Here is a 23,646-nt window from a genome sequence, read left to right as displayed (position 1 = left end):
ATTTACCAATCGGACAATTGTCATCCTGTCCCACTACTGACTAAACAGTTCCTGCTCCTGTGTTCTCGGAATATAATTTTTTCTTAAAGAAAATAAAGTTTTCGCAATATCCAGCTTTAAATAGAGATTACAACCTTGGACCTTCTTTAAAACACGGTTAAAACAACATATTGATAATAAATATTTTTGAACCTAGCAATCCTGCCACGATACCATCAAAACTAGCTTTTAAACATCCAACGGTATTATTTGGCGTGATATGCATGACCCCGGCCTTGTTTGGGCTAGTCTAAGTCGCGATCTGCGTGTTGCACATCCGCGCATTCCGGCCTTATCTAACGACCAAATACGGATCAAATGTCCGAGACTCTTCCACTCAAAGGGGCCTTTTCTCGAACTTCATTTATTTTCCTGAAACCGATATTATCGCACTCGGGTCGAAACTAACAACTAACGGTTTTGCGGTCGTTTTCGTTTCAAAGCGTCTTAAGGTGCAGCTAATCACCGCAACCGTGTAAGAAACCACTCCTTGAAGACTCCAAATTATACAGGGTGGTATCCGTATCAGCGCCACCGTCGCGTGTTTATTTTAACATGTGGGGCAGTTAAAAGATTGTGCGAGTGAGGACGGTGCGGGGACCATTTTACGATGCATGCAAGACTGCTGGAACAATGCTTGTAATTTTCGTTGAAGAATGGTCTCCGCAGAGTCTCTGGACACCCTGTGTAATGCGGCATAAGATTGGACCTATTTATAGTCTTGTGTGTTTCCCTGTGGCACTGCCTGTTCTGACGTTTCTTAATGATAAAGCGATTCCCAACGCCGGGGGGATGTTTAAGAAGTTTAGCTATCTTTATGCACGACTTACCCGACCTTCGTTTCTGAGCTGCTCAGAACTTGCTCTCGACCTACCTGCAAAGAAAAACAAGGCGAATTAGTAAAAATGGCTTTCCGAGAAAAACCTTTTTTTGCGCATTGGTGATATTAAACAGCGCTCAGTTAGCCGGAAATTAAACTATAATTACATAAAACTTGCGTCGGGCAACACTATAGTTTCATTACGAAATCAGATTCCGCAATTTAATGGGAAAATTGAAAACAATGGCACAATTTATAAAAGGAAACTCCTATTGTGTAGTCCGTTATTGTTTAACTGGAGAATTGGTTCATAACTTGTTCTAATTATATATAAAACCCAACTGGCAATAAAACGGACCTAAGGCTACTCGAACTCGTAAAATGGAGCACCAATAACGAGGAATTAATTCCCGAAAGGCGCATCAATAATTCGTCCATCTTATCCACTAATATAAACGTTAATAAACGGCAATGCGAGGCCATCAATAAGAGTGTCGCAAGTTTGAAAGTTATTGGCCAAATAGTTCTGTTACAGTAAATCTGAACCGGAGATGGTGAGGGGTATTTTGCATGCAACTAATGCGAAAGCAGTTACTTCTTCTCCGAGACTCGTGAAGATTGGCGTTTGCTGATAACCTTCTGATCATTAAAAGCTCATCACATGTGCAGTTTCGCTTTTGTTCGCACTTTCAATGTCTCATCAAGGATTTTTCTTGCATTTGGCATGACATCCATCACATGCTTCGACGCATTTTAACCTCTTGTCTTCATTTAAAGACGAAGATTTATCTTCTTTATGGATTCATGTAAAAGAATTGTGAATGGTAAGGTTGATGGCTGTTGGAATGCATTGAAATGTCTTTGTTGAGGCGCTTCGAAGATTGCTAACGCTACAATATTAAGGGGAACCGTGACTATGCTGGAATATCTGACGATGTAAGTTTCACGTGGTTCTTCCTGCAGAAGATCCCACCCGACGAGTACGGCAGCTTCGTGCCAATGCACCATCCAAGAGAACCCAAGGGAACGACCCCTCCCCTCCTTTCCTGCGAAAAACTCGGTCGCAAAATTTTCATTAAGACGTTAGAATTGGCGCCTCTCACGGCATTGAAAAATCACCCCGTATAGGTTCAAGCGCAACTGCCTTGAGAAATGCAGCATCAGATAAAGTTTCCACCAATTTTCCGCAATTTTGAGGACGTTAGTAGTTAGTGATGAAGTTTGAGTCGGGACTGTTGTAATAATCGTGTGAAAACATGCGGAATAACATCCTTTCAGCTCTATTTTCTCAATAAATTTTACTGAAAGTTTCCCTAAATTGCTGATAATTTTGACGAAGTTCCTTCGCAAATTTTAGCATTCGTGCTCGAATTGCCAAGATTAAAAATTATAATAAGATATCTGCAAGATATCTGGCAGTTTCTACGTGCGAAGTATGGAGAGTCCTCAGGTTTTTAGCGCAAATAATGCACATAAACCGGAAGACTATTCTAGACTTTTGAGGCCAGACTGACTTAATTGAGGCCTCATGACCAGCATACCGAGTGTTGTATAACGTATACCTTCAAACACAACATCAAGAGGCTTATTGTTAAATAAACCTCATAAAAACGAGTTAACGCACGGTATTAACAATAAAAACAACATATGGCTGCCCGTATAACACATGCAAGGATGACCGCTCTTCTCAAAGATCAACAAGCTGCTTTTCAGAGACGCTTGATTGGACGCTTTCAATATGTATAATTAATGATAGTTTACTAATGCCGCCAATTGACCATCGACTGTTTATTAAGCTGCTTAACTGTTCCCATGTAATCGTTACGTAAAATTTATTCCTTACCTGATCAACGCCACCCAGGCCCATAATAAGACTGAACATGTTATATAGAGTAAGTACGTACCTATCTTTTTTGCAGGCCTCCTTAAGGTGGATGGCGCCCTTATGACCGTAGGTTTGACCAAGTAGGTAATACTCCTCTTGTGACTAAGCCCTGTGGACTTTTTCCGCCTCACAGGGCGCCTGCGCGGCACTGGTGATACCCCTGGGGGAACGTACACGCTCGCACATTTTCCGTCCGAATCCGTATCACTAGAATTATCACTAACTATCGACACTAAGGAGTCTTCCTCAGAGAAATCTTCCAGTCCTGCGGAAGGATCCCGGTAGGTGTGCTTGGAATCACCTCGTTTTTGGTACTTCCTAAGGTCATCCGAATCGATCCTCCTGCTTTCCTTTTGCAAGTATCTATAACAGGCTTCGGTAATATGCAGTTTTTTTAAAATTATTCATACAGCTTACCTGTGTTCTCTCCCTCTCTCCCCCACACAATAAGACTCATTGGAATAATATTCCTTCCTAAAATCTTTGTTGCAGCACTTCCTCACCACCCCATACCCACTGGTAACACTAACATGCCTGTGCTCTTCCACTCTGTCATATATCTCCAAACTTTCCTTACTCGCTTCTTTCTTTTCCATGGAGAAACTCTCCAAATTGATCTCCTCATCATCGGTAAGGTACTCGTAATCCCCTGGCAAGCTCTCGTATAATCCCTCGTCAGTACTATCCAAACTCCGAGTGGTGGAGTACATGTTAGAATCGAGAGGATTAAAATTGCGAATTTCCTGCATTTTTGACTTAAAAGAGGGTTTTTGAGAACCGGACTTCCGTTTTTCGGGAGGTACGAAAATCATGGGGTCCAGTTTAAGTGAGGCGACTGCCCGTTGGGGTCTCGAACAGATTACCTGGTAAATATCGCTTCGGATTGTACCTAAAACATATAAGGATCGTGAGTATAGTAATATATTGATTGGTGTTATAGCGATAATTGTAGGTCTTCTTGTTTCTCCCTTTAAAGAAATCTCAAGTCGCTCAAAAGTTGTCTTAAAAGATCCCACAACAACTTACCACTATCTTTATCTTTCTTCTTGCTCTTCTTTCCCTTCTTCTTCTTTTTGCTACTCCTTCTTAACGAACTTCTCCTGCTCTCAACCAAAATCGCACTACTAGTCCTCTTAAAGTAGCCATCTCTGCTAACGCTTAATTTAGGCTTGGGTTTAGACTTTTTCCGGAAGAAACCCCCTTTGGACCCATTGGGTGAAAAGTTGGCATGGAAGTCACTGAGTTTCGGTGCACTTATCGAGAAACTAAATCCTGAGTCCTTGCTCGAGAACAACCCCGTCGAGTTGGTGTTATTGCTGGTCGAGCTTAACGTCCTGGTCACCGGTGGAGTTGAGCGTTTTTGAAGACGGTTTGATACGATCGGATCTTCACGAAGATCTTTCAAAGCACTATCCAGGGAATGATGGGCCGGAGGCGGATTTGCGGAGGAGGATTTGGGCATTTCCAGACTTCGCGGGGCCATGGCAGGGGCATCCATCCAAATTCTACCAAGGCTTATAGATAGAGAGCACATTTCTTCGCTTCCTGAGTCTGTGGGTAATAATAACGGACCAGGGCTTTGCCGCGACCTCCTTCTCACCAAAGGGCTTTTTTTGACATCTGTAGAATCCCCCCACGGGAACATCTCCACTGCGGAATCATTGCTCTCCTTCCTTTGTAGGTTTGTAGGAGGACTGTGGCAGATATGAGTCGAAGAGGTGTTGTTTTTTCTAAATACGGGAGACGAGGAAAGCTGTCGAATGACTGGAATTTCTACTTTTTCCTCAGATGCCGGCACGTAGATTATGGTCCTCTCAGAACCTTTGGGCCTACTAACAGGGACCTCTTCCCTCTTTATCTCCTGCAGCCACTGGCTATACACCACCACACTATCCCCTTCATTATTGGCCCGAGATTTCTTGCCGGGAATCTCCTTGATGGTCGCCCCAAGATCCCCTTTGTCGACCTGCACTGAACTGTCCACCTTCTTTACAACCTCCTCAGGAATCTGAGCCAAAAACTCCTCCTCGGAGACGGTTTGCGTGGCCACTTCCAGCTTGGGAATCACTTTTTTCTTGCCCCGGTCTAAGTAGCTCTTTCTGATGGAAATTCTCTTGAAGGAATCGCTCCTCTTGAAGGACGAGCCGTCCTTGTCCTTCTTCTTTCGTCCTCCGCCCATCAGGCGGCGGAGATTCTCGAAAGATAGGGGCTTCATGTCCTCAACTCAGGGCGGGTTTCGGTTGCTTTGGAGGTGTCATGTTGGTTCCTCTAAGTAGCAGCACTCCCATGGGGGTGCAGCTGGGCCCGATGGGCTGTTTTGGACCCGGACATCTTTTGAGATCTAAAAAGACAGAGTTTTTTTTTGTTAGCGTTTCCAGGGAGGGATGGGGTTTACCCTGGTCGGATGAGATTAGGAATTTATGGGTATGACTCGATTTCAACCTCTTCTTCAACTTCAAAGGTCGGAGTTAAACTTCACGCTTCAGCAAGGGAACTAAAATACCGCGCGATTCTAGACAAATGGGACGAGCAAATATCGTGAAATCGAGATGATCTACAGGAGCAATTTGCGAATGAAGTCTTTTTTATTTTCAGGGGCTCAGCTTTTTATGCTTTCAATTTTTGCTCACGGTCGCCTTCGTCTGTCCTTTGGGAGCAACTTCGTGCCTTTTTAGGAAATTCGAATTTCTTGTTGACAGTAAAAATATTTTTACTTGAAACATTGTTTGCTCAAACTGATAAAGTTCATAACACTAGACGCGAAATAAGCTCTTATCTCGGCAGCGCTACAAGTTCAATTTGATCAAATTTTCGTTAAAACAGGCAAATCCAATTTCCAAACCACATACTAATTTTACATTCAAAGACACGCGCTTAGTTTCGTCAAACTTCTCGTAATAGTTGTATCGAGAAGTTCCCGATATTAATACACTGTAACGTACCGTTATGCTACTCCCACGCTATGCGCCCCTGTCGAAATGTCGCACCTGAAATGCTAGAACATACCGCACAATCATTTGAAAACAGAATTGTCGAGTGTTTTGAACAGCGGGGGCACCATTTTGAACATTTGCCGGCCGGATTTTTGTTGCAATAAAGTAAAATTTAGTACATAACAAATAAAATTGCTCATATATGTTAATAAAGTTTAATAAAGCTTTATTCTGCATCGAATGTTATCGCGAATTTTATCGCTTTCAGCGGAAACTGTTTTAAGTGGACACACCTTTGCCGTTAATAAAGAATTCGAATTTCCAAAAATGAAAAAAAAAAAAAAAAAAAAAAAAAAAAAAAAAAAAAAAAAAAAAAAAAGCGAAGTTGACTGCAAAAAGCACGTAAACGCGACCTCGAGGAAAAATTTCAGTGTAAGGAAGTCGAACCAGCGAAAACAAAAACGATTCTGTCCGAGCATTTTTTTTTTTTCGTGGATCGTCTCGATTCCACTGCACCTCCTCGCGCCATTTGCTTGAACCGCCCGGTATACGGAGTCGAGCGGAGCGTTTACGCTTTAACCACTTTTACTGCCAAGTGCGCTATAAAAATGTCAACCCACTTGACTAGGCGAATCTCTCCAGACGAGATTACTTCAGGCCTCACTAGCAGAAATTAAAAAACTGATCGAACAGCAAAGGAAACGATAATTATTGCTGAGTAATTTAATCGACGTCACCATCAGGAATTCGAAACACGATCGTTTATTGGAATGCAATCAACAGTTCTAATTAAGCAACTAAAATCGGATTCAATTAGCGGAAGCTCCGTCCTAACAACAAGTTAGTTCCTTTGGCTGTACTTTAAGGCGAAATTCCGAGAAAGGCACCTCGTAACTTTCCGCCAACTACGCTCGTTCCGTCCAAAATCTCCAGTTCGGATTAATTTTCCTGGAATATAATATCCCGATTTTATCCAGCTAAAAACAGCCAGCAGGACGATTTCCCTGCATTTTCTAGCGAAACGAAATTAAATGCAATGCAGAGTTGATATTTGCATTCGTGATGCAGGATGTTTGTCTTTTCAGACTGCATTATGAGCTCGATATGTTTTCCCCCGGAAAGTAAATCTTTTTGGCGAAAATTGGATAAATTTTGATTACACAGTTATGGAGACGCGACTCTCGGAATTGGGTTCTACGAGATGAAGTTTTATTTACTTTTTACGGTGCAATTCGTCTACTCGCAATCTCCATTGAGGATAACGGGCCCGAACTACGAAAACTATCACCTTAATTAGAGGAAAATAATTGCCCGGGCCGCATAATGTGCGACCATAAAAACAAACACTGTACCATGTTCAACGGCCTTTGGAAGTTCGTTAAACTCGTACCTCCACGAATTCTGTGAATGAAATACACGATTTTAATGAGCCGGAAGATTGGATCGGAAAAAAAAACGATGCATTAATAAAGATATTTTATGGCAACTAAAGGTAATTTCTATATTCCCCTCAATAACATGGTAGGTATTGACCTGAGCACTCCGATAAATCAAAATCTAAATATATGAGAGCGAACAGTTTAACCCGAAGCAGATTTATCTTCGTGCTATAAGTACCAGGTATCTTTTATGTTTCAAACTATGGGTAAACAAGGCCGCAGTAAATAGAGATAAAAACGTTGCACGAAGAGATCTCGGGGAGGATAATGGGTCAATTCAGATCGTTGCCCTTCATGTCTTCAGTCATATCTCACCTCATAGACCATCGCGTCAGTTTAACATGCATCGGCTCTAAAACTCAAATAAGGTTATTTTATGAGTGGCCCTCTGTGCGGAACATTAGTTTACCGCAGACACATATTGTGCCGCCCATTTGAGACCTGTGAATGAACAGTGAAAGAAAATCGTAAAAGGAAGTCTCTCGGGTATAATATCTGCCTACTGGACTTCATGCCATTTTAATTTATGTATCCGTACATATTTGAAAAGTGAGGTGAGAAAATAAATACTACCTACTTCTTTGACTACAATCATTCTTCATAGGATCGCGTGTATTGTACCTGGTTTCCATTTATGGCAGCAAAGAGAGTAAACATCAGAGAGATTAATGGCAGCAATCAATATAGACAAACCTTATATGCGGAACTATACGGGTTTTCATGACTATTTTCGATCCATCAGTCTTCCGAGATGTCGCACAGATAGAGCAAAGATTATTCGCACGTTGATGAGAAAGTAACGTGCGCGATTGCTGGTACCACCGTCTACCTGACGGTTCGGGTTAAGCAGGAGCTTTTACGTTGGCGAATTAATCGGGAAGAACCGTAAAAATTTATTTACAATATACGAATAAAATACGGCACTAGTGCCTTTGTTTGTGCCCGTCGAAAGATGAGGGGGGGGGGGGGGGAGGGAGAGATCTTTAAAATTTATGTCACAATTAATATGCAAATTGCGGTAATTCTCTTTAACGACTTCACCTAAGTCTGGTATCGAAATACAGTTAAAACCGTAAAACTCAGAAAAATCAATCAAACAAGATTGAGATCTTCGACGAAGTGGCCATAAAATGCTATGCAGAATTTGAGTTTTTTTTAACTAATTACACGTTGCTGGAAATATTTACATATCAAACCGGCGTCGACCTTCATATCCATTAATCAAAATTACAGGCGGAAGGCTGGGAAGTGTTTCAACGTTTCGTTTCTCACGAGAGTACACAGTGTTCTATGACGAGAGGAGGGTGCCTTGGAGTTAATTTTCCTGCAAAAAAGGAATATAAACATAAGCCAGGGAAAAATGGCGTGCCGAAATGCCGGGTGCGAAAATTTGAAAATATTCTTGACGAAATGGAGGTCATTCCATCACAAAACTCGACGACTGTTTAAGCACCAAGTTCCGGAATGTGTAAAAGTCAGTACGTCTTCTTTTACTCACAGTTCTCGAATATATTTGTTTTTATCTAACATAGATTACATATATGGAAACCACTCATTGCGTTCAGATCTTCACGCTACCGGGCGTTCCCGCGCGTGGTACTTTCAAGTTTTTACGATTGTTGTTAAAAAATCATAACGGCGCCAGCCAGTCTTCACGGCTTGTTGCCTTAATTAGTAGCATGTACTTGAACTTTAATAAATATATGCCCTGAACAAACGTGCATTACACAGCTTTGCGAATTGTATCTTCGTGGTCACATGCCTTCGCGGTTCAGACTAATTTTCAAAATTTCCACTTTTCTCTCCCTTTGATTCTTCATTTTAATTTAGTCTTCATACGTGAAGATCGTCCATTGAAAAACACATTATTTTTTCCGAATTCCCGGCAGGAAATCTGCGTTCTACTTGATCCACTAAGGTTTGCGCCGTTTCTACACATTATCAAAACTCCATAAATTAACTTCATTCCTTCTTTTTCCCAAACCCACGGAGGCTCATTCATAGGCCTATTACGTAACATTTTCATTTGCGTAAAAGGAAATTAGAAACGACTATGTATGTTAAATTCGCTTCGGTTTCTTTTAACAACGTAATTAGCGTCGGACGAACCATTTTGCAAAGGGAAAATCTTGTGAAAGAAACTATTCTGCAGCCACGAGACGACAAACGGCACAAAAAGCGAACTTTTTATGGGTTGTTAAGTCTCTCTTTGATGGTCCGCCTCATGTGAGGCTTCAAGTTGCCCTAAGAGACTTTGCGGAGACCCTTATTGCCATTATATTCATGGCCTCTATTGCTCTATAATCGCGGAAAATTTTCCTCATAAATAAGTTCGAACGGATTTACGTTATACGTGTCACCAGTTCAGCAGGATCGCTTTATATTCTGGGGTTTTCCAGGTTTATGTTGGCAGCTCATACACTTCTGGAATATTGATTCCTACTTCTCGCTGGGAGCAACTTTTCCAAAAATTCGCAGCTCCTTGACCATAATTAATTCGACCAATTTAACTAACCAATCCGTTAGGACGGTAATGAGAGGCTTTGCAGTGGTACCTGAGGATTTGAATTTGTAATTTCCACTATCGTGTCTTCATTATGAAGTTATTTATTATAGGAGTCATTGTAGTACAACAAGGATGTAAGTAAATGAAATGCCCGATGGGAAGATTTTCTATGGAATATTTTTTACATTAAAGATAGGAAATAGTTACGCCGGTAGGAGCTCGGATTTAGCATTTAATAGCGCAGAAATTCATTTAAATTAATCAGGAACAAGGAATCGGAAGGCAATCTCATCAATAATAATGAATCCGTACACAATGATCCTTGATAAAGTTAGGCCGTTGGCCTACTACCGAAGAGCCAGAAAATCGCAATTTCGGCAATGGACAAATAATGGAGGAACCGAAAAGCTTGTTAAAATAATGGAGGATATTATAAACTAAGGTCGGAAATTGCACTTAACCTTTTAACCGATCCGGTTTACCCTCTCGTTATTAACGGCGAGCTTGGTCAAGATCAGGCTTTTTCTTCAAGCGTGAAATTGCTACGTAAACCGCTGAATATCGGTCTAATATATTTTATCTCATTATCTTTTTTTATTATTGTCATGTAATTGTCTTTAGGAAAATTAATATTGCTATTTAGAATATGCTTGGTTCTTATGCAATAAATATTTTGAAAAGGTTCTTCGAAACGGTCTATTGCACTCTCTATCTTGCTCTTGGAAGGTTCAGCAAGTAACGATAAGTTTGAAAATCAAATAATTTAGCGACTTTATGGAAATTACGTTATTTTATGGATGTTCCGAGGCTTAGACGGAGACAGGGCGGTCAGTTTCGCTCTATCCCAAACCGGGATGGAGCTACAGAAAAATCGAAAAACATTCAAAACTGTATGCCGACATCTCAAAATTTATTGGAGGTACAACTACAGCACATAGTTCGTGCATAACGCTTGCAAAGAGGAGCAAAATCGGAAAATGCAATAACATACCGCACGTCTTGTTCTGAGATAAGAAATTTCTGGCTGTCTTAAAGGGGAAGTACGCCACTGAACTTCTACTAGTAATAACCTGGAATTTTAGCTCGTATAAGGACGTGACTAAAGGCGAATGAAGATATCTTTGAAAAATCGAAGTCAGAGGCGTAGAAGGTGGCTTAGAGAAAAGACTGGGATTTGAAAAGTAGTAGAAGTTGCAGCTGTCCCTGAAAGCAGTATTTAATACTAAAATTGAGACAGTAATACCTTGACCGTTTAGATTTAAGGCTTCATCACAAAGGAAAAACGTAGAAAACTATCCCTTATAACATCCCGTGGAGAACGCCTGTTAACTGACCGTGCATTATACGGTACGTTAGCTCGCATTTAGAGCTAATTCCTCTATCTCTACACTTTTTAAAAGCAAATTTAACTTTTCGAGTGCCTTTTAGAACGCCACTCTTATCCTCCAATAAACATAAGTAGCTGATGCCTTCGGGTCCTCGAAAGCCCTTAAACTTTCATGGCAGCGTTTCGTGTCCAGAAGGGCACGAATGCAACTTCATCCATTTTTTAGTGCCAGATCGAAGCTAAAACGGTTTGGAATTTCCTACGATGTACATTTTAATTAAATAAACGTGCAGGTGCACATTCGCATTTATTGTAGTTTCGTGATCATAAATAGTTCGTTTTTTGGGTTCAGACAAAGTCGTTTGAAATTTGTAAATGAGCCGATCGGAAGAAAGTTGCCGTACAACAACAAAGGTGCTTCGCATGAATGCCATAAGTCGTATTGCTAACAGTAATTTATTGTTGCCGATCTTTATAAGGAACGAATCGTTAACGTGAGAACATAAAGCTTTTGCCAATGCTAATAGGAGATCCTGTTAAAATTGAAAATTGAAATACAAATTGCCACTTAATTGTCCATTATTATTGGCATTGCTGCGGAAGGCATTGATTCGCAGATCATGTGCCGAGATTAAACCAACGACATTGACATGTTTTGATTAAATTCTGTAATTAGATATTACCGATTGTAACCGCAACGTGGGCAAAAAGAATTGAAAGGAAAAAAAAAAAAAACGAAAAAAGAAGTCGCATTAAGCCAAGAGGTCATAACGCCGAATCGCCGAATGCTCGAGCAATAAACGTCCTTGCTTCCGACCTTTTTCCATGCCCCCACAATTTATCTCACCTTTCCGTTTACCGCATAATTACGTGTAATTAAAAGCATATAATAGCACGGATATTTAGGAATTCCAAGTCGTGCTGTTAAGGCCTAACGGCGCCATTTTTACCGTTCTTTCGGTTTGATGCGCCATTTTTTAATATATACCAAACTCCGGGTAATCAAAACAACTGTACTCATGAACCGAGCATGAAGGCATAACTTACGTGATTATATTTATTCTCTAACGTTACGTATAGCCTAAGGAACATTGGGATAACACACGGGAGTTCGATATTATGCGGATTCCATACGGAAAAGCCCACATTACCACTATTCGGTGCAATTTCACTGACTTGCGTACGGTATTAACTCACTCTCCAGTTTGTAAAAAAACGGGAAAGATTGTAAAATCCTACCGATTTCTGCCAGTGCTTTCTTCAGTTTATCCGAGGTGCCCGTAGTTTAGGGTTCAAGGAAGAATCGCGTGTATGTTCTGTAATGCACTTAAAAAAAGTTTGGGCAATTGATATGGAACGAGATTAGAATTCGGCTGAAACGTTACAAATAATATTAGAAAAAATATAAAATTTCGCCGCCCTGTACATGTCGAAAATGGTGCGGTTTTCGCCCACGGGTCGATTAGCATCGTTTCGTTACTTCACAGAGCACCATTGCCCCTCGGAACACCACCGTGACGATATGTTACCGCCCGCGTGAGTGCAAACTCGAGAATAGAACACACTCGTGGCGAAGTTACGAACAGCTATTCTTCAATTTCTTAATGCAGATTACGTTCGTTATTGAAACTTTAACGTTCGCCTTCCCTCTTTTACCTCCTTTAGTTTTCTCTCAACCACCAACTTACAACCACTTACAGCAATGAAACAAATAGGTCTCCCAGGGGCGGAATAAAAGCAGAAAGAAATACCCATAAAATCCAAAGAAATCTCCCAAAAGAGGATCGCACAGAGCAATTGAAAATGGCCACGAAAAGTAGAGAATAAGTCATAATTTCATTATTTTAATATTCAAAGAAGCCCTTAGGTCCCGAGACGTTACCCGCGAGACATAAATACACACATTAAGAACGGCATGATATGAGAGGAGAACGAGAAGATTAATAGTTTATTGCGTGGATGGTGCTTTTACCCTAAGGTGAAAGCGTGAACCTGTAATATAGGTACCCAGGTACCAGCTCCTAGACGCAGCCTTAAGGTACTATCCTCCGCTTGAAAAGACCATTCTTAATTATTCAAAAGATAATTGAAACACAGTTGAAATTAACAACAGAAACATTTTCCTGAATTAAAAAAAAAAAAATGAAGATAGAGTTCCACGCAAGAAATAATAGATTTGAAACTCTACAATAATGTCAACTTAAGTAGAGGTAGTACAATACGCGTGAAACACTATTCTCACATAAATGATTACGTTAGAGCATGACTACACACACACACACACATAACGTGTATGTGAACATTACATACGTAAAAATATAAATGTTTGTGCATTTCCTATTGTTACTAAGATTATGTAAGCAGATTTAACAATGGATGAATTTACTCATTTAACTTATCCATTATTTTGACCTGGATTCTTGTTGGTGTTACATGATCGCGTTTAGCAGTTCCAATGAGCTGAGGGGGCTCTTTAAATGCACTTACAAACTTTTACTCAAGTATTTCGACCCTTCTGAAACTTTCATACTTTATTAAACAGGGAGCTTAAAAATCTAACAAATTGTTGTGCTATTCGCCGAGTTTTTTCTTGCTGCTCCTTGGAGCTAACTTATAATTAGATAATTCGAACTGTTGGCAATCGCTTCTGGAACGTTAAGTGGCAGAAATATCTTAAAAAGTTGTTTTCGAAGCAATAAATTCACTTCGCTTTAAATATTTATTTGTACGTAAAAAAATTCATTAGAGCGCTATTTCCCCATTTCATTACCTTTTTATTGGCCCGTAAACACAACAAGAAAATTTCTGTTTTAATTTGTCGACGAACGAAATGCGAAATCGATTTTAAAGGAATTTTGAACCAATATATATGTTAAACAACAGTTCTAGATGCTGAGAACAACGGGCAATTGGTACTAGAAACAGCAGGAGCGAATCGAGAAGTCGCTCCATATGTATCTAACAGCGGAAGGTGCACCTGTACATTCGACCTTCCTACAGGATGTCCGGAAATTAATGAACAATTAACGCCAGTTTTCATTATAACTAAAGTAATATAAGTTAAAAATGTAATGTATACTACAGAGTGCAGAAATTTATTCCCTTAATAATAAAAAACTGTCAATGCAGGATGCGCCAATGACTTACCTACAAAGAAACAGTCCCAATGAAGTTTATAGGACTTGCTCCAGCCCACCAGGAAAGCGTTTCGACACGGTTTAAAAACCCTTCTGGGAAAGCGCACAGGGCATTTCCAGTATAAGTGTCTACATACAAAGTACAACATGTAATGTACAGTGGTGGCCGTAAGTATGGAATATTATTTTAATTTGATAAAATATTTATTAAAAAGTATTAAACAAAAATTACACAAATGCTTGAAGGACTTTATTTAATTTCCTATAATTATAACATGAAAATAAGATTTCTAATTGAAAAACTTTTTAGAAAAATGGAAATGAAATATTACACTTGGACAAAAGTATGGAATATTTTTTATCTCATGGTACGGAGCCTGCCATCTGAAGTAAACTCATTATTTTGTGGCATATCTCTTAGCATCTAGGACAGCCTGACGTCGACGCTGCATTGAATCAATTAGATTCTGGCACGTTGAGGAAGAAATGTTTTTCCATTCTTCTTGTGTGATCCTCCACAATTCTTCAGTATTTGACACGTGTCTTTGTCTAATTTTTCGTTTAAAATGGTCCCGCAGATGTTCGATGGGATTTAAATCAGGAGATTGTGAAGGCCATTCTATAACATCTATCTGCTTTTCAATAAACCAATTTTTAATCAACCGCGAAGAATGTTTAGGATCATTGTCCTGTTGGGACCGCCATACCAGTGGCATTTCTTCCTCGGCAAATGGAAGCATATGCTGCTCTAGGATATTTTTGTATAAAAACCTATCTACTATTCCATCACTTTTGACTAATAGGCCAACTCCAGATCACGAAAAAGATCCCCACACCATTAAACTCTTACCGCCATATTTAACAGTGGGCTTCTGGTACTTGGGTTCAAATCTCTTCCCTATTGGTCGCCGAACATAAGTTTTTCCATCCGAATCGAACAGTTTGATTTTGGTTTCGTCACTGAAAAGGACGGTTTTCCATTTTTCGGATGTCCAAAACAGATTGAGCGTGCAAACTTAATTCTGGCCTTCCGGTTTTTTTGGAAATTAATGGTTTCTTCACTGCCAATCGTCCAAACAATCCAGTATCACATAGACGACGCCTCACAGTACGATCACTAATTTCAATACCACTATTAGTTGTAATTTCTTCCTTTATTAAGCGCGATGATTTTTCGAGATCTTTGGAGGATATAATCTTAATACGTTGGTCTGTATGGGCTGTTGTTTTCCTGGGACGTCCTGTTTTCGGATGATTTTTTACGGCGTTGAATACCCTAAAGATCCTCAAAATTTTCGATACACACCCCTGGCTCACATTAAATGTCTTTGCGATGTCCTTCTGATTGGCCCCGTTATTTGACATCTCCACTATTCGTGATCGAAGATCTTCCGAAAAATATATTTTTTTAACCATTTCGGCTTCAAATTTTATCGAACTGTAACACTCAATACTGAATACTAAATGCAAAATGAATTTAAATCTATAATATTCCATACTTATGTTCATCTAAAAAAATGTGTTTATCGGTGAAATTTTTGATAGCAACATTCTATAAATACTGTATGGTTTAAAATGTAGAATTGTCCTATCCCAATTTAAATATACCACAATGGAAGAAAAAAAGTAAAGGCCCTTTAGCTAAATAAAGTTTCAAAAAATATTCCATGCTTATGGCCACCACTGTACATTTAAAATTTGCGGTGCTAGCAGAGTGAACCTTAAAAACAGCTAAAATGTTAACATCTTGTATGCAGCTCATTTACAAAGTGTTTCCGAATTTTAGAGATCTTCATTTTTGACCACATAATTTCGCATTTAAGTATTGCTTCTTAGTTTCGGGATTTCGCTCTGATTAGAATCCATATTTTTCAATTTTCTTCAAGAAAAAATTACAAAATTGATTGTTCTAGGACTATTTAAACCGAAGAACAAGCACGTGTTGCTCAACGATAAAACCCCCATAGGTGTGGCCCTCGTCTTATTAAACGCACCTAAACTGGAGCGAACTCATTTCTCAAAGCAGCAAAAAATTGATCTTTTCTCGAAAAAGAACTACTTGTAGGTGTTCCCCAGAACGGCTAGACTCAGAAACCAGTATGTAAATTTTGTTACGTACAAATGTAATTTAAACGATGTATGTCCAAGTATATTGTCTTTCGCCTATAATGGCTTTATGGGATTTTAAAAACCCAATTGGGTTGATGCAGGACTTGGAATTTCAAATTTAGTTGATCACCAGAGCATTACATAAAGTATCCTGTATATTAGGTAACTGTATGTAAATACCGGCGAGAAAGAACCTTATAACTGCGAGATACACACGATGTCTTCGCATCTGTCGCGCACCGCATGACGCTTGATTATTTCCATATGGAAATTAATGACCAGTACATGAAGATAACGGATGCACTTCTTTGCCATTAGAAGGAGCATTGCAAACTCGAGATTTGGCGAAGCAATAATATTGAGAATATTTAGATTTTCCCTTTTCGCGAGGGAATGTTACAGCAGTTGCAGTAAAAGTAATTAGAGGTAACGAATTCCGACATTAGGCAGGATTCATTGGGTGTGTTAATGGTACTTTAATTAAGGTTTGTTGGTATTTTTAAAGTACGTTTTCAAAAGCGCAAATCTAGTACAAAAACTAGTTAAATGTGAGAGCGAGAGAGAGAGAGAGAGCGAGAGAGAAAGAGAAAAGAAGACAGAGCGAGAGAGAAACGAAAGAGCGCGCGCGCGCGAGAGAGAGAGAAAGAGAGAGTCATCAATCAAGGAATAAAATTATACTGGACAAAAAATGCCTATGAACTGTCAAGAGAGAGACAAAAAAACATTTTTTTTCAAAAGATTAATCGTATTTTTATTTAATTTCTCCCCTGACTTCAGAGAGACAAATAAGAACTCCTTTGAAAATGTTAAAATGTTTAATGGGCTCGTAAATATCACATTTTTATATCCAGTGATTTAAGACTGGCTAAGAATTACGCTCATTCTTTAACTGTCCCACCTATTTTTTCAATCTCGTTCGGTTTTTCCAGAATGCTTTTTGGGAATTTTGCACGTTGATGTTTGTTTTTCCTGAGTCCAAAATGCCCTCGTTAAATTCGGTTCCGTTAACGCAAATTTTCGAAGAATTTGCTATATAAATTCTTATTTTTAAATGTGGAACATCCTTCTTATTCTCATTTCAAGTGACTGAAAAATTTGCAAAGTTCTCTTACGATTTACGTCATCTAGTTCACCACAATCCACATTAATTTCCCTAAGGTTACCCTTAGCTCCTCGGAGAACTTCCTATATTAAAGCTCATGTTTACTCTCTAAAAAATTTAGAAATCCTTCAATTAATATCGTTCCAGGTCAAAAATTAGGGAACTTTCTACACTTTCTTATTGTAACACGTACGTTAACGTTTAAGTTCAATCATCCTTTCCTTAATGTCTTAATGTCAATTCAATGTCTCCATGATTGTTCCGAAGGCGCTCAAATAGTCTTTCAGTTTCATTTTCCTTAAATAACCACTTCAGGCCCAGGCTGGTTAAGTGCGGTAAACACACGTCGTTGGTCCGGTAATTGGAGCGTAAACCTATTATTTTAAATTTACATTCCCATTAGTACGAACGTGTTAACCATTCAAATTGCGCCGCAGTGACACAATTACCTTAAAGGCATCATCCTTAATCATTAGAAAATTTAAATTTCTTTAATGCTTTTTATGAGAAATATTAAGGTAGAGTGAGCAACATAAACGAATTCGGAATTGTGACAAATACAGGGTCGGGCGAAAGTCCGGAATAAAATTAATGTTTTCAACGAGTGACTTAAAAAAAAAACACGCTGGTACACGTGACTTGATTTTGAGTTTTACGTATTTTTTGGCAATTAAATAAATTATTTTCCTTCGATCTCTCAGCTGCAATCTTATCCAATTTTTTTCCTTAATGGAAACAAGTATCGTGTGTGGGCTCGTTGAAGAGATCGTGAAAAATGGGATCCTACCGAGCCGTTTTTTCGTTTTTTAATTATGGGGTTGCTGTGAATTAAAAAAAAACTCCTTTAAAAATAAAAAAAAATTACGAACGTCTCCTTAGTCCTATCTACAGGTTGTTAAACGTAGCAGATGCTGAAAATGGTGGCCACCCTCTACTTGGCATGCTCTCAAGCGCTGGTAAAATCCGTCGATGGAATTCCGAATGACCTTAGTCGGTATGTTATTTGACTCCACTCTAATTTTGGCTTTTAGATCTTCAATATTATCTGGCCTATTTTGATATAGACCTTATCTTTCAGATATTCTCACAGACAGTAATCCCAATGGCGTTAAGTCTAGATGTTTCGAGTAAATTTTGCACCAAAATGCTACAATTTTAAAACGGAACAAAATGTATTGTTTATGGAGGCAATAAAGTTGGCAACAAAAAATGCAGCAAGTTTTTTCGCCTTTTGAACTATACCTTGATATGCTAAATACCACTTTGCTTGTTTATTTTATCGATGTAAAATAAAAACTCCCTCAGAATTAGACAGCATATCGATATTATTTTTATTAGAATTTACCCTAGCCTGGGAGCCGAATAGAGGGTGGAGGGCATTTTCAGCGTCTGCCACGTTCAGTTACCCGTAGAGAGGATTATGCGGGTATTCGTTATTTTTTTGGTTTAAAGAGTTTTTTTTTTATTTCCTAATAATCGCATATCTGAAAGAAAAAAAAATGGTACGGTAAGATTCCGTTTTCCACAAGCTTTTCAACGCGAGCCCACACACGATCTATGTTTACATGAAAAAAAAAGCCGGGTAGGGTTGCAGATAAAAGGTTGAAGGGAAATATTTCGTTTTATTGCCAAAAAATACGTACAACCCAAAATTAAATCGCGCATTTCGGCGTTTTGTTTTTTTTTTAAGTCTCGTTGCAAAGATATTAATTTTATGCCGAACTTTCGCCGAGCCCTGTATACTTCGCGGCAAACTTAATGGAAACGAAATGAAATTTAAAAAAATATATGGACGCGTCCGATGTTCATTAGACAAAGTCCTTTTAGTATGGTCCGCATAGAGGCTTATTCACTAATGATAAGTAATCTCATTGTAAAATTAACTATCATTTGCTTGCAAAAAATAGTTCGTTACGCCATCGAAAACTTGCGTAACTCATTTACCTTATGCCATATCCCGAGCACATATTGACCGGGGTAGGAAATACATTATTGGAACTGAGCCCAAAGGGGTCCAACATGACTGCATACATTCACATCTCAATTAAACTGTTTCAGTATTAGATATGACTATTAATTCGCATTATGACTGTAGCAGTTTCTGCCATTGTAGGGAAACCTATATTAGCATCAAGTAGTCAAGAGTTGATAAAGGGCTTTAATAAAGCTTAATTGGAACATCAGCTGCGATAGCATCTGATGATAGAATTGAAGCGGTTTCTTGTGAAATTGAAAAGACGATAGTGTCCAATAATTTCGATGACGTTAATAAAGAATTTGCCAAATGTGCAACTATGATTTGTGCTAAATTAGTTTGGGATAATTAGATGAAATTGCCTATAAATTAGTTCCCAAATAGATTACCACTGCGAAAGTGGACAATCAGGGCTTACTCAACACATATCATTAATAATACTGCCAGATTTATAGCCATCAGGAAGTCAATTTCGTCCTTAAATCACTTCATACGTTTTCATTTTAATTGACGGTCGTACCAATAAATAAGGCTTAGGAATGTTCGACATATAAAAAAAACACATTATTGAACTCGACTAGTACCACTCTAATAAGGTTACGGCTAGTTTAATGCTGCGCTTACGTGATGTGACAAAGCGATGTTCATTAATCGCTCTTTTAACAGCAGAAAATGAGGTCTGAAGAGTTGCATGTCCAAATTTTCGTTTGCTTTTCTGCACAACAACCGTTTGCGCAATGTTTCTCTAGTAATGGTACTTAAATATTAGCGTCAATGATTAAACATGGACTGATCGATAGGATATTGGCACGCAAACAAAAATGGTAAAAGGGACCACTCCTCCATTAGTCTTTTGTTGCATTGCTGGCATTTCGGTTTCACTTTTTGGTGGGTACCGTCCACGTAATACCGTTGCGTAAATATTTATACCGTCGTGATGCCATTATAGACTTCAGTCTGCATTTTATATTTATTATTTATGCGTGCAAAATTCGCATCCTGCGTGGGGGGATCATTACTTGAGTATATATCATGTGAGAATTGGTCCTCGTCTGAGTTTCAGCGTGAGGAAATTTCGAAAATACGTAACGTGGGAGGGCACGCGAAATTGAAATAAAATTGGTGTTGAAGGGTTAAGATTTAAAAATTGTGCTTTTACGAAAATGGAAGTTTGGAACAAATTGTACTGTCACCACATCGACAGTTGCGCGAGGAGCGTTGGGGAAAAAGGGCGAATTCGCCCCCTCCCTTCGGGGACAAATCCAAATCGTGCCTTTGTAGATGATATCGTTACACCGTGAAATTTGACGACTATAAAGTAGAAAATGTGTTTTATTGTTATTTTTTACGTTCGATTGCCAATCGGAGGTTCTGAAATATAACGGCATTAATTACCGCACAGGCCCAGGTTACTGACTCGTTCCACTGCTGCGGCCATGCGCCTATGAAAATTTCCCTAGACGGAAGCTCCATTATGAATTTGAAAGCTTGAACTCAACCCCTATTCCTCCAAGCTTTCCCAAGCTTAAGCTACCCCGACTTCGGGATTATTATGAACTAAAATTAACTGCCTGCTTTTCTGATGAAATGTCACATTTACCGAATCTAAAGGTTTACCATGGACAATTTTGGTAAAAGCCCACTAACACATAACACGATAATAACGAATGACGCTCGGAACTTTACTGGGTGCTCGAACTGCGAATGTCCCGTCCATTTGTTCTCTTTAGAGTAAAGTTTAAATTAGGAAACGATTTTGGCAGATATTAAGTCGTAAAACCCATAGAACCGTGAGCTACACATTGTTTACGACGTCGTTGGTTTAACAACAAAATTTGCATAAAACTGGCAAGACGAACTTATACAAAATGAATTTATCGGGAAACAAATAAAACTGCGGATTTAATCTGAAACTATAGGGGAAACTCTCGCGGGGGAAGAAGAACAATTTGTGGAGGTGCTGCTTAGGTGCACTGCTCAAGTTTGGAGTATGTGGCAAAACGGAAACTTTCTCGGAAATGTTGTCGGCACAAGAACTAAACTAACTAATAGTAATTGTTGCTGCAACCTTGCGACTGGCAATTTATCAAATCTCGACAAGAAGGAACGATACTTGTTTGCGAGTGGAACTAAAAGTGTGGCACCTAAACGACTTTCATCAATCACCTAAGAACGATCGATAAAAATCATTGGCTGGCACCTTAATGATACCTCGAGTGATTAAACTCACTTAATTGCCCCTTCTTTCGCAATTCCTACGCCGCTGAATGAGGTTCTGTTTTGATAGTAACTAAGGGGAATTTTTAATAATAAAATCGAATACTACATGCAGCAATTTCATTAACTAAGCCCATCAAATTCATATTGCACTATATCATGGTTGTGATTGCTTTACCAATGCACATGATTTCGGTTCAATTAATCCATGTTATTTCGGGTTTTTCATGGCCTCAGTAATTCGAAGCTTATTCCGAATAAATAAATCCAATTACAGTTTTAACATCCGGAAGTTCGCAAATCAATGAATTTTAAAAGTTGATGTGCACTTCCATTTAACCCAGATCCAGAGGAACTGACTCATGGCGTGTCAACAGCGGATTAATTAGATTAGCCTTTAATTTCGATCCTAGATCCGACACTGCTGATTGCAGGATTAGGGCTTGTTTGCACTACTAGAAAGACGGGTAAAGTAAATAACTGCGAATTTCCCAAAGAAGTTTGTAACAAGATGAGATTGTGAAAGATAAAAGTTTGTTTCAGTTTTCTTAAGACCTTTGAATTATGGAAAATTGCAAATTATGGACTTTTTTCCCGGACCAATTCTGGACCTTCAAAACTGTTCGCAACGGTCAATTCAACATAATGAAATTTGCCGATTTACTATCAACAATTAATGTACAATGAGAAAGTGATTGAGCTGGCCTCGTAACTGATGTGTCCTTTGCCGCGGCTGCTCGGGAGATTTGGACAGAAAAAAAATTATGAGAAAATAAAGAAGAGCATTCTATTTATACTTAAATACCCACAATAGGCAAGTTCTAATTAGGGAAACTGCTCACTTTTGAGCCAACAATCATTCTCGAATTTTGCGAAAATAGCCTTGGCTTTCTTCTCATTAATGGATATTCTCGGGTTTTGATTAACCTACTCTCGTCTCGACGTAGGAACACTCCTCGTTTTATATTAATAACAATTCTACTAACCGTAGTAGAATATGAAAAAAAATGATTGAATCATTTATATCAGTATGGCCCAAAGAATTTCTCTCTTGGAATACTTTACGAACTATAACACTATTACCCTCACTTAACCGAGTTCACTGATTTATTTGACTGCTGCAGCCATGAAAACTGCGCTATTGGGTGTTAAATAATTTCGGAAAGTCATCATAAATCATCCCCAAACGCGCTTATACGTATAACTAATCAGATTACTAGCGGATACGATAGGGTGGGGTTATGAAACGTGCCGTATGATCCTCAGGTGCTTGTTTAATTTGCCGAAGGGAGTTCAGCACACCCCCTGATTTTTATCATTCCGATAATTATACTTTTTTTGAGCGTCTATGAAATCTTCCTGGACGAGCGATCTCCTCAGTAATAGTTAAAAGTTTTTCCTATAGAGAATGACGCGAAGCCATGGCACCTTCTAGTGTCCTCCTTGGAAAGAATGAAGCGTCGCCGCGTGGTGCCACACATTGTTGAGAACTCTATTATCATTCATGTCATTCACGTATGTATTAATATTGATGAGTTTCACGAAACTGTTTCATTAGCAGGATTTTGCATTTCGCTGCGGATGTTTTACACGAGTAAAAATGCATCTATTAAAATCAATGTTCCTGTATTACATATCCGGCATCTACAGAAATGGTTATCGGAGTGTTGGATCGTACAAGTTGTTCTTTAATATTCAACGGTTTTCAATAAACTTGTAACTATAGTTATCGAAACATCTGGAAGTTGCATCTATAAAGTAAAATGTCCGTTCAGCTTGGCTTCCAATAAATTTAAATAGTAATGAAGCAAGAAAATTCAACCAATGTATAAACATAGTTCCTTGGAAATAATTTATTATTTAAATTGCTTTGCTCCCTGTGTTTAGACTTCCATATCGGTCATTTGCAATTCCGATGTCTTCATGAATTCAGCAAAGTTTATTAGTACTTCTCTTACTGTTAGCGAATTTCCTAATACAAGTGTGGGCCCAAATCTTGGAAGAAAAAAAACTTCATAATCCCTATTGTGTTCAATTTCAGTCTTCCAACTGAAATGTCAGGTCTTTGTCGCCTGTTACTATATAGATGTATGTTGCGTGGGTTAACAACCAACACGAAACGGTTAAAAAAATACCTTTGAAACCTTCGTCGTAATT

At 38.9% G+C, this 23,646-nt stretch overlaps 1 protein-coding gene across 5 annotated transcripts in view; it reads right to left on the bottom strand.

Moving 5' to 3' along the window:
* Positions 1-23,646, bottom strand: part of DIP2 (disco-interacting protein 2) — a 130,739-nt gene that overhangs the window by 100,038 nt on the left and 7,055 nt on the right. For all 5 annotated transcript variants that reach the window (XM_066292050.1, XM_066292051.1, XM_066292053.1 and 2 more), the window contains exons 3-5: positions 3,771-5,085; positions 3,162-3,633; positions 2,764-3,107 (exon numbers count right to left, since the gene is read on the bottom strand). In XM_066292050.1, coding sequence (XP_066148147.1) covers positions 2,764-3,107; positions 3,162-3,633; positions 3,771-4,959 — 2,005 coding nt within the window. In that variant the 5' untranslated portion in view covers positions 4,960-5,085. The remainder of the gene's footprint in view (positions 1-2,763; positions 3,108-3,161; positions 3,634-3,770; positions 5,086-23,646) is intronic.

Source organism: Euwallacea fornicatus, chromosome 17 (assembly GCF_040115645.1).
Source record: "Euwallacea fornicatus isolate EFF26 chromosome 17, ASM4011564v1, whole genome shotgun sequence".
Taxonomy (NCBI): domain Eukaryota; kingdom Metazoa; phylum Arthropoda; class Insecta; order Coleoptera; family Curculionidae; genus Euwallacea; species Euwallacea fornicatus.
Note: the sequence above shows the minus strand (reverse complement) of the source record. Positions and strands in the feature narration are given on the sequence as shown.